The sequence below is a fragment of the Carassius gibelio genome, chromosome B2 (genome assembly GCF_023724105.1).
Source record: "Carassius gibelio isolate Cgi1373 ecotype wild population from Czech Republic chromosome B2, carGib1.2-hapl.c, whole genome shotgun sequence".
In the NCBI taxonomy this organism is placed as follows: Eukaryota; Metazoa; Chordata; class Actinopteri; order Cypriniformes; family Cyprinidae; genus Carassius; species Carassius gibelio.
Window position 1 is genome coordinate 24,812,787 of NC_068397.1, and position 12,651 is coordinate 24,825,437.

A 12,651-nucleotide genomic window follows, 5' to 3' on the forward strand; every position below is an offset into this window, starting at 1 on the left:
TAACACAACATATTAACACACACACAAAAAACAAAAAAACAACTTTAAAATGTTTAATTAACTTTAAAAAAAAAAATACATATTTTTACAATTATTTTTAAAGCTAGAATTTATTATTATAATTATTTTTTTATGCATATAAAAGCAATTTTGCTTTACAGTCATAAATGCATTCAGTATAAATTTGAAACATATTTACAAAAGAAAACTCAAATGAGAGCTTTATCAAAAAGTTGTAACATGTCTCTAGAACAGACATAAGTCAAAATAATCATCAAGTAAAGATGTCAAACAAAATGTCTAGACATATGGCAAAAAATAATAATCAAAAAATAAAATAAAACCCGTGTTCAGGAATTTATTTATTTATTTTTTGCCATGCATTGGTCATAGAGCTCATTGTAGCGGTGCCTTAGGTGTTATATGTTTTGCCCAATATATTTATTGCCCAAGGTTCACACGTACTCCATCTGCAGTGCGTATACAGTAAGTTATGTGTACGCGGTTCAGAAGAAACAACAAGAGCGCATTATTGTAACACGAAAGCACATTAAAACCATGCGCGAATGCGAATCTATCCGCTTGCACGCATATTTTCTTTGCTCTGTTAACAAAACCAGATGCGCATGCTCAGATCATATTAAATCTTTTCGCACCTTTCTATTTAGAACCTTTTCTGTTCTCATCTTTTTACTGCGTGCAGTGTGAACGTTCTGATCCGTTAACATAGGCTAGAGAAAAAAAAAATGCTACACATCACAGACAGTGTGTGAACCTGGAGTTAGGCATATGCCCAGTCTGCTCTGTTCTCGCGCTCCACTTAAGCACGCTGCATCCTGATTGGTTCAGTTAACATACTGCGGGAGGCCGGGGCCATGGAAAATCGTGCTATAAAGCGTTTTAGAAATCGCGATTTTATTTTGATTTCGATTAATCGCACAGCCCTAATCCTAACTCTGAGCTTTTGCTTAAACCAGCCATAACGAGCACCGCATGATGATGAGACATTTGAGGTTTGCTCAAACTAACTCTGGAAAACAGTAATAGAGATGCTTGTCTTAGTAAGCACTTTTAAGTATGTGCAGATGAGCTGTACATTTTGTAACTTCACGCAACATTTGAACTGAGATATCACTGGCAATGTGCCCGGATTGGACAAGATGTCAGAGCATCAATAATAAAACTACATTATTTGTCCACTTTGAATTACACACTTATTAGTACTAGCTTACACACAGACAGAAAGACAGCATGTATAAAATATAAAGAAAACACATGAGACCTACCACCACCATGAATGGAGGAATCCAGGAGGCTCTCCTAGCGTAATGTTCTTCTCCCATCGGATCTACAACAGGCAGTGAGCAGGAAGAAACGAGAAAAAGAAACAGAGGTTGTGAGACTGTACATAATGTAATAGGGATGCACGATATTGGATTTTGGCCGATATCGATATGCCGATATTTTCTAAATAATTTTGGCCGATGCCGATACCGATATCGATATATATACAAATATATACTGATATATTTAAACTTTAATTTTACTGAAGAGAAATCCATGTATGTCTTCTGTACTGATTATACCATAAATTTATTATTTTACAAATGTAGACAGACATTCACATCTGAAAAACAGGTCAATTATTTCACTTGGAGAATATCGGTTTGGCTCATCGGCAGAAATATTCATATCGGCCGATACCGATAATGGTCATTTTAAGCTTTTATCGGCCGATACCGATGTTGTGCCGATATTATCGTGCATCCCTATAATGTAACATTCTTCTGTCAGACATTGCGCAGTCTGCTCTCTGACCCAATCCAGATCCCATATATCATCCTGCTTTCTCCACCACAACAAACGACTTGTTTTCGTCAAATCCTTCTATGACACTGGAGCTTAAAATGTCATAGGCAAAGAGGAGCGAGTCCTTCTGGGAAGCCCCTACGCATGAATACGGAAGTCATAATTTGGCTGTGAAGTGCATTAAAGTAAAAATTTGTCCGTATAGCTAATTAAGTTAATTGGCCCCAATGACTTACATTATATGGATAAAAACGGTTGAAACGATCTTCAAAATAGCCTTTCTTTTTTGTGTTTTGCAAAAGTCAACATCCACAGTGCAATTGTTAGTTACACCGTTGGTAAATAGGACTACTGCAACAAAACCTGAAGGTGGTGCATATTCTTGGCAGTCATTACTTAACTTCTCAGCCTGGTCAATCCACTAGTGTGGAGACCTACAGCAGGCTTTGGTGATCCAGAGCCATGACCCTCAAAATGAATCATGGCTTCTGTTTTTCCTACACTTCATTCAGGCCTCGGGGCTCACTTTCACCCTCCATCCCTCCTGCTTGTGTGGAAATGACCAGGGCGACTCTCATTAAGGCCATAATCTCAGTGTATTTAAGAAATGTTCTCCTTTGTAACAGGCGAGTAGAAGGACCTGAACTGCTGGTGGAAAGTGCGGGCAAAGAATTAGCCTATTATAACAATTATATATGGATGATTAAACAGGAAAATGTAGTGAGAAAAAAAGAAAATCTAAGAGGAAAGGTTTGTTCACTGCAGCTGAAAAGTGGATCATTGAAGCAGGTCTGAAGGTTAAGAACACATTATCAGTCAATTTCACCTCGTCGGCCTGCCAAACGGTATGATAAAGATCTGACCAACTTGCGGTGCTTTTGAGAAGTGCTGCAGAAAGTCAGCAACGCAGCAGAGATGCCGCCAAGCCAACAGGGAGAAAAAACACCCTGGGGTAACAGAGCGATTGATGGAAATGACCACTCACAAACAAACGGCAAATAAAAGTCCTGCCAGTCAGTGTATCATAAACAGCTATTAATTGAAATTAATGATGGGTAATTAATATTTTTGCACATGGTTGGTGCACACATACTGGCCCACAGATTCTGAAACTGTTTAAATATGGGGGAAAACAAACAATTCAGTATAGTTCAAATGAACAACAGATCACTAAACTAATGCAGAAGTGTCGATGTGAATATCTGGTGTGTTTTAAGATATTTCCTGACCCAAACAGCCAAATCAAATGGATTATATTGTTCTCATTTAAATGTGGCACAAGAAAAATCGAGAACAAGAACAAGCTTGATAGGAAACTTGCTTTGGTAAGTGATGCCATATCACCACATTAGAAAATTTTTTTTTATTTCAATGCTTGGCACACTGCACAAAATATATTATAGTGTATTACTTAATATATTATGTAAAATGTTCATTATAGACAGTATTATGTTTATAAAAATGCAACTTGGTGGATGATGATTTAGATGTGCTTTCTAACAAAAATATGTGCTAAAGTCATATTAAAGAGACTAAAGTGTGTGTGTGTGTGTGTGTGTGTGTGTGTGTGTGTGTGTGTGTGTGTGTGTGTGTGTGTGTGTGTGTGTGTGTGTGTGTGTGTGTGTGTGTGTGTAAGCAGAGACTTACCTCGGAAAGGAAGGTCTGTGCTGATTTCTGGGCCCCAACATGCAACAAGTACTCGTACACGTATAAAGCTAATCTAGAAGAGAACAAGAGAGGAACAGGCATTAGATTCAGGTCATGAAAAGGAAACCTCTGCAAGTAAGCAAAAATAATAACTCCAAGATGACAAGAAGACATTTTAATATAAACTATAAACATTTTCATTCAATAATAAAAAAACGAGTTTATGCTGTGTGCTATGTTTTTTTTTTTTTATTATTGCATCATTATCCTTGAAACACACCAACATCAAACTTCATGAAAATCAACTGCAAGTCAAGATCCGTCTGCAGATCGCTATGTATGTTGCTGCCTATGTAGAGTGTCAAAATCAGTCACTTATAAGTTTATAATGCTGTCTAAGAAGGTAACTGCTTATGGAGACAGCTAGTGAGGCTTCAGAACAGAGATATAGACTTTTATTCCCAGTTGTGTGCCGTCACTCTAGTTTGGATGTTGTTCAAAAGTTTCCGAAAAAAAATCAGTGGCTAGAGACAACTCACTACAGATTGTTGATTACACAAGTACACATGAACACACAAAACACCCATCAACAGCAGCGACCGCATGTCCGATCTCCACAGCCCTTTTGCTCCGTGAAAAGAACAGAAAGATCAGCCAAAGCATGCATAGCTGGGGTTGTCAAGGGAATCTGACGGCATCATTGAGGTTCTTGTGTTTTTGTCATTTACTGTATCCATTATGTCTGTTGTTTAGCCACTTGGGCTAGCGATTACCCAGCTCCCAGTGTACCACGGGGCTGAAACTGCACCATCCCTCTACTCCTGTCCTTTTCTTTTCTCTTCCATCAGCCATGAAAGAAAATAGCTCCACAAAGCTCTCCTGGCAAAATTACAGTCAGAGACAGGCACAATTTGGTAGAAACATGGCTGTAGTGTATTTGGGGCAAGAACATTTATTTCCACCATGGGAAAGGCAATAATGGCATTCACAAGAGTGGCTCTTCCATTATGACATGAGTTGACATCCAAAACAATGTCTCAACAAAGAGATCATTTTATGTAAAACTAAACACCCATAACACAACAAAGATGACTTAAAGTGATAGTTCCTAACCAATTTACTCATCCTTATCTTCCAATTATATTTCAGAAACTTTCAGTGTGTAATGTATTTCAGAGTAATTTCAGCGAATAAAGACAACATTCTTCAAAATATCTTCTTTTACATTCCAAAAAAAGACTTAAAGGTAAGAGGTTGACAGATTATCGGCCTGGGCAATTATTGGTGTTGATTTAGGCTAAAGCATTTTTATTGTTATCGTATTGGTCATTTTCATAACTGATTTGCCAATAAAATAATTTATAAGCATTTAAGGAAAGTTTTTGTCAGAGCCCTTGTTATTTTGATATCAATTTTCTATTTTACACAAGTCATACTGGTTAAAAAAAAAAAACTAAGTAGTAATTAAAAAAAGGACAAAAGCACATATTAAAATATCTAAAAATGAAAACTGAAAATACAAAAATAAAAGCAAATTCAAAATATTCATAAAAACTACACTGTTACAGTACATCAATAAAACTAAGATAACACTGTTTTGATGGAACCTTCAGTCCAACGCACATACAAGTGGGCAGAATCGTCTATTTGTGTGGGAGCAGGAAGCTTTCCCAGGCATCAGCGAGGAGGTAAATGAGTCAGTGGAAGGAGGCGCCCAGGGTGGCAGGCTCATAAATAGCAGAGGAGAGCTCCCTCTGATCAGCCAGTCAATGACTGTGATAAAGTTGGATATGAAAGACAGGGAGGAGATCCAGCACTCCATCACTGCACAAACACTGACGCGCTGGCGCGGGAGAGTGACCAGAATGACAATGCCTCCCACCGAGACACAGTGAAGGAAAGGAAGTCAACGACGACCATAAACCGTGGATGAGAGGTTCAAACAAAGTCCATCAAAAGATACTATTACCACAAAGGATCTACGGAACTTAAGCTAGTCAGCAATATCTACTTGTAAGGTTTTAAACTTAAGCAGCATTTCAGTTCACCTGTTGACACCATGACAAACAGAAGCAAAAGTTGGTGATATGGCAAAAAAAGGCAGAATCGGGATCTTATCACAATTTTTTTTTTCTTTTGGTTATTAAAGGGATTGTTCCTTTTTGGATTGCCTTTCTCTCATTGTTTACTCACCCTCCTGTCAACCTTTCAATGTTTAGATGTAAATAACCACATCTCTTCACAAGACTTGCATTAAACTGATTCACTTTATGACACATTTATAACCTTTTTGGCTCCTCCATGTTTTGGTTACCTGGACTTTAGTTGGAGGGCAAGAAACCTTGCAGGTTTCATAAAAAATATCTAAATTAGTGTTTTGAGGATTAATGGTTTTGTAACCACATGAAAATGAGTTAACAATGACAGAATTTTAATTTTTGAATGAACTATTCCTTTAAGACTAACCAAATTCCCTTAAAAAATAAACAGTAAAAAAAAAAAAAAAGATTGGCAGAACATGAACATCCATAATAACAGGTCAGAAAGTCTAGGTTTAGTTACAGAAACTAGAGGGAGATAGTATTCAACTGCTTTAAAGAATAACTGGCCCTAATGTGTTAGTTTTCGAAATTGCAGCATAATTATTTATTTAGCAAAAGCCATTTCAGTGAATATCACTATACATTTCAAAGCCTTGCATTTGAACAGTACCCATGACACTCATACAAGCTCTGTTAAGAAGCTTAGTCAGGAAAAATGCCATATTTAATTGTACATGAATGAAAATGAGGCCTAGTCCTAGTTCAGATGTACTGTCCATTCAATAATCACATCTTTTTTCCCCTATAAATTTTCTGAAAAAGTACACAACAGCATGAGTAACTCAACATACAGTACATCTGTCCCTCACAGCCATTTTTTAACACATTAATTCATATGAAAAACTCTAAAGTCCATAGCTCCTATACTCTCTGAAAGCATAAACAAGAACATATCAGATACATTCTACCATGGCATTTTGTCTGTAGAAGCACACAAAATAAAACTACTAGAGACCTGTCATTTGGGACAAAACACTGAAATTATTTTGTGTTCCAAAGAAGTAAAAACCGGAGTTGCAAGTCTCTGACCGACTTTTTAGTAAAGACAACTGCACCACTTTGCAATTTGCTAGTCACTTATCTCACTACCTGTCTCACCATAAACAAGGTTTTGGAACACCAATGGAGCTCGACCTCTGGCTTGAAGAAAACATCTAGCAGCTGCCATCTGCTTAAATATGAGGTAGCCACGAGACAATCTGGATCAAACTGTGGATTCCCAGGAGTGGGCTGATAAAAATGTCATGGCAGGGAGGCCCATGTGATCTGGGTGGAGGGGGGTACTGTGCGCCTTGTCCTGATGCATTATTGAACACTGTTCATTCAATTCTGCCTTCAAGGAGCACCTTGTGTAGAGTTGTCAGGAACATTGAGTGGGAGAGCCAAGAACAGGACCTCTGGATTCTGAAGGTCCCGTTTGGAAGCCCAAACACTTAAAGACATCACAGAGGAACGGGAACAGGGAACGACAGCTGATGGAAAAGGTGAGGTGAGGTGCGGGCAAGAAGAAACGTCTGGCCTGGCTACGAGAGCAGACACTACAAGCAATGCTGGAACACGGCCAAAATGAATTAGATCAAGTTCATTAGACAAGTTAATCACAGCTATTTCAGCTGGATAACAACAAGTACAGAACTAACATCAACCTCAATACATAAGCATGTAAATATCGCGAGAACTGAGACCAAAGTATTAGAACATTATAATAGATTTTTAATAGACCCTTAAAAGGATAATGCACCTAAAAATTACAATTCTGTCATTAATTACTCACCCTCATGACCCGTAAGACCTTTGTTCATCTCCAGAACACAAATTAAGATATTTTTGATGAACTCCAAGAGCTTTCTGGCCCTGCATAGACTGCAATGCAACGAACACATTAAAGTGTAAGAAAGCAGACAGAGAAAATAAACGAAGTACTCTTGAGATCATGCGCTGAAGACTGACACGGAAGAGAAGAAATTGTTGAATAAAGTCGTTATTTTTGTTTTCTTTACACAAAAAGCATTCTCATAGTTTCATAACATTAAGCTTCAACTGCTGATGTCACATAAGCCCCTTTCACACTGCACGTTGGACCTGGAGAATTGCCGGAACATTGCTGAGTCGCCCTGTGTGTGAACGCAAACACAGGAATGGTTCCGGGATTGATCCTGGGTCGCGGACCTAGTAACATTGCCGGGTTCAGTCCCGGAATGAGCACTGTGTGAACAAAAGTCAGAACTAATTCTGGGAAGGGTGTGTCGTGATGACGCACATTATCGCATGATTCTTTTACCAGGTGTTTTGAAGGCAGATCAACGTTCGCAACGGAAAAAAAATACGTGCAAAATGTAATGAAGCAGAGACCGGTAAGTTCCTCACTTTCCACGCTGATGCTGAGATTGTTCTCCAGCTTAAGAGAGAGTTAACATGCATAGCGTTTTTGACTCGTACATTACACGTAACATTGTGATGTCACATGTCTTTACGGGACCTTTACGGATTGTGTGTGAACGCATTCACATATTCCAGGTAATCACTGGCAGCGTGAAAGGGGCAAAATCTAGCGACCTGGGAACAATTGCCGGGACACATTACCTGTGTATCTGCCGGAATCGCAGTGGGGCTATAGACCATTTTTAATATCTCCTTTCTGGGTCTTAAACGTGGTAGTTGCGATGCTGTCTATGCAGGATAAGAAAGCACCTGGATTTCATCAAAAATATCTTTATTTATGTTCCGAAAATCTACAAAGATCTTACGGGTTTGGAATGACATGAGGGTGAGTATTTGAAGATAGAATTTTCATTCTTAGGTGAACCATCCCTTTAATAGACCCTATTGACTTTCATTGTATGGAACGAAAAAGAACAGATCTTTTTAAAATATCTTCTTTTGGTTCCAGGGAAGAATGTCATACAGATTTGGGGATCAATAAACGAAGATAGAAGTTTCACTGTTGCCGTTATGTCACATGATCAACCAGGTGAAAATATTAATTATAAACATTAGGTCAGTTAGATAAACAAAGCCTACCTTTGTTCATTTAGCCACATAATTTGACATACTGGTCATGTTTGTAGCACAAACAGTGTGAGAAATTTGGCTACAAGCTGAATGGAAAACATACAAGCAATAGTAATAGTGATACCTGTCCAATCAGGTACTGCTATAAAAAAAAAACCAATACATTCTATTTTTTCTTTTTCTTTTTTTTTTTTTAAGCACACCATTCAAATCCATCTGTCTTTATATGCCAGTCTCTCTCATATTCAAATGACTGAGGGCAGGCGTTAATGTATGCAAACCTGATCAGCTAAATCTAAACGGTGCGCTCTCTCAGAGGAGCACAGGACATATAAAGAGCTATATTATGGAGATGGAGAGGGGGTGGTGGAGACCGTGTCACTGGCTTGGGCCTCAGGAGCCTGCGGCATGCCGTCTTAAATCTCAGCCTCCCTCTTCAAAAGCCCCAAAAAGAGGTCTGCTGGAGGGAATGCCCAGGGGGACGACCCCCGAGTCTCTCAGCCCCTTCCCCCTCAGTTGTTTTCACAGCTACAATGTCCCTTTGGGAGAAAGCCCTGCCAATCGGAGCCATTCAGAAGAGCTAGTCCAGAGTCTAGTGATGTTCCAGTACTTCAGTATAGGTGGGTTTGTTTTGAGGTGAGTTGGGTAAAAAGAGCTGATGTTACGGTACTGATGGAACATAAGGTCTTACTGCAAAATAGCTTCACCATGACTCCTTGTAGCACTGTGGGAAGTCTCATGCGCACAGGGAACATTAAACACAGGTCAGATTGCTTGGCCTACAATATAATGCCAGGTGCGAATTGCGAAACACTGTTGTCATAGCTATTTCCCCCCTTACTCTCAGAAAAGGAAAAGGGCCATTAAAAGAATAGTTCACCCAAAAATGTAATGTTTATCTCAAATAAAATATGCCACAGGCTGGATGTCAAAAACATCAAGTGGCAGTGGTTTCATGTCTTGTCATCTGACATCAGGATGGGAGTGAGAACTGTGGCATATTTGAGATGCATAATTTCATGCATTATTTGATTTGAAAAATGAACTCACAAAAGGTTATCGTATGTCTTCGGAAACACTGTTAGAATTGCAAATAAAAACTAAATGAAAACTTTCCATTAACTAAATATAAAAATAAAATTAGTTTAACCAATTGTTCATCTTGAAGACTTAAAAAAAATATTATAATACAAATTTAATAATATAAAAAATAATAATAATCCTGGATGAGACATATGCACTACTTTTATGGTGCATTTAGAACCTTTTCTAAGCCTGACATACTAATCACTATGCCACTATGCCACTCTCTATGGAAAACAGGGATTGGAAATTATTCCAAATGTCCCACTGTGTGTTCCTTGCAAATATTAACAGCATAATGGCTTAAAATGACATAAGGGTAAATAAGTACATTTTGGATGAATCCTCCCTTTAGAAGAGTTCGCTCAGGGATGTGACATTTTTCATTACACATGAACCAAGGTGAGAACAAATCAGATGACAGTTTATGACAGCTCCAAAAGAAAATCTCTAAAAAGTATCACCAGAGATAAACGGGTCTCCCATTCCGCTCTCATCACAACAGAACCCACATGGAGTCCTCACATCAAAGAAATCTGCCAAATGTATGCCTTGAGCACACCTGACATCTCGCCCGAGGCTCTCTGATAAAACCATCTTTAAACATGAAGGAATCACACATAACCGTCCTACAAAGGCACCGTTAGAAAATCATGTTTTCAACTCTCCTATCAATTATTCACCCAGCACAGACGCACAAGACAAGGGAAAAGGGTGAAAATGACAAGTTCCTAAAAAGTTCTCTGATAAAAACCGAAAGCGCTGCATCCTCGCATCAACACTGCCAAACAGAGACTCCATCTGCTCCTTTGGCCAGAGACAGCGTGCTTCCAATGGATCCGTTTTTCATAAACTGGATTTTAAAGTGCTTAAATGCTCTGCCACAAGTTGTAATTGAAAGTTTCTATCAGGTGTAGAAACTCCTAACTACTGAGAACACAAACTGAACGTAAATGTGAGCTCAGCTAGAACTACGTTCATTCATTCCAGCCATTTCTGAGCATAAAAAAGGTCTTGAACATTCAGTAAAATACAAATATGAATGAGCAGCATAAAACTGTGGATGAGGTTTCAGTTCATTATCTTAAACTAAGCATCTCTTACATTCCATTTAAGCCCCTTAAACATTGTTGTCTAACTCTGATCCTCATCATGTTGAGTGGTCACTATCTGCACAACAACCAGATTAGATATACATTTTATTTAAATGGTTTCTGTATTTTTTGACTTTTCAATTACCTTTCCAGCCATTCATAATCACCAAGTAAGGCTTTTAAAATATATATCATAGATATTTCAGTAATAAATTTGCATTAACAGGCAACAAGCTTTGGAATTAATTATGCAAACAATTTAACTTATTAGTATACAAATGTTTTACTCCATAAAGTCTGGTGGCTTGAACATCTCCATTGTTTAAACTACACTGCCCACATACTATGCTAAAGCATCTAAACTTGCATGTCTTGCAACCCTCCGGTTTATACACAAAATACAAACCTGCATATGTATTTATAACAACAAACCTAAAAGATAAAAAAAGTCACTAAAACAAAAGGTAAGAAATTGAGAATTTATACCAACAGCAATGAGCAAGTCTGGGCGCTTTAAACCAAATACTATCTTCTAAGTCACAAACTCATCCATCAAACCAAACTATTTGATTACATTAGTTTGTACAGCTGCTCTAACATGATTATGTGCATCAAAAATGAGATCTCGAGACTCCTGGAACGTTATGTTTCATGTACAAGAAGCATCTGAGCATCTACATGATGCATTGATCCAAGCCTTCCACAAACTCTCTGCATCTGCACCGTACAATCCTTCATGTAACATCTACTAGCCGAATGCATGAGAGAGTTGCTCCAAAGCAAGCACAAGTAGCATGCATTAGGAAAAACACATTAAAACAGCTGTGCAACAGAATAAGATGAACGCTGCACCGCACAGAATCTGCAAAGAAACTACTTAGTAGAGTGTTCGAGTCGCCGATAGCCGTCTCGTGCATCAGAGAACATGCATGGTTTTTGCTCTATATGTGACAATGCACAAATTCACTTACTTCTCTCTGGCTTGATTATCGGATGGAACGACAGCTCCTTTCCCTTTGGCGTACATGGTGGACTCTGTTTGAAGACTTTTAACCTACTCAACACCTGTCAAAGGAAGCGGCCAGGAAGACGATCTATCTCCATAGCTACCCGCTTAGTGTTTTCCTCCCTTTTCGTACATCTCCAGCATTGGTCACAAATCAGGCACAGTTTCTGCTAGGGGAACTTGAAACAGTCTACTGGTGGATTTTTTTTTTTTCAATCGCTGTTCCAGGATTATGCTCAGCCTCCCCCTGCTGTGGAGAGAAGGGGGGGGCTCCTTAAAGGGCAAGACACGCTCTAATCGTTGGAGTGTTGTACTTGTGTCTAGACCTGTGTAAATCAAGTAACAAACTTAACTTAAAATTAGTTGCTGAATATTAATTTTTAGACTCTCAGTAAAATAAAAAATATATAATTGTGAAATTGTTTCAGCAAAAAAATTTATTTGTTTATCAAAAGAAGAGGGCAGACCAAGGTTACAGACTAGAGTACCCGCTTTCTCATGTTTGGCTTGAAACTGATGTGCATATGATTTGTTTTTCAATATTTATTTGTAATGTTTGAAGAAGCAAGGTTATGACCATGTTTCCTTTATTTTTTAATTTTTTTTTTTTTGCTTGTTATTGTAATTAAATTTTAAACATTTAACACATCCACATTTAAAGTTTTATTTTTAATTATTTTACTGCAGATTTATGTCTAATTAAATGGTTTCTAAAATCAACATTTCCCGCACCCCAAAACTCTCTGCAGCTGTCTTGAAAGTAGCAAATCCTAGTTCTTGGCTGTGATATCTGTGATAGATGGAAGCCGTTCCGTAGATGATGTAGGACCTCAGCGTTGCGTGATTATCAAATTCAAGGTACTGATGCTTGCCTACAAGATGACCACTGGCACGGCAC

General features: G+C 38.3%; 1 protein-coding gene across 2 annotated transcripts in view; it reads right to left on the reverse strand.

The window, feature by feature from the left end:
- Positions 1 to 11,943, reverse strand: part of zgc:110158 (uncharacterized protein LOC553590 homolog) — a 60,258-nt gene extending 48,315 nt beyond the window's left edge. For both annotated transcript variants that reach the window (XM_052548437.1, XM_052548436.1), the window contains exons 1-3: positions 11,719 to 11,943; positions 3,457 to 3,529; positions 1,287 to 1,348 (exon numbers count right to left, since the gene is read on the reverse strand). In XM_052548437.1, coding sequence (XP_052404397.1) covers positions 1,287 to 1,348; positions 3,457 to 3,529; positions 11,719 to 11,774 — 191 coding nt within the window. In that variant the 5' untranslated portion in view covers positions 11,775 to 11,943. The remainder of the gene's footprint in view (positions 1 to 1,286; positions 1,349 to 3,456; positions 3,530 to 11,718) is intronic.
- Positions 11,944 to 12,651: the final 708 nt, after the last annotated feature.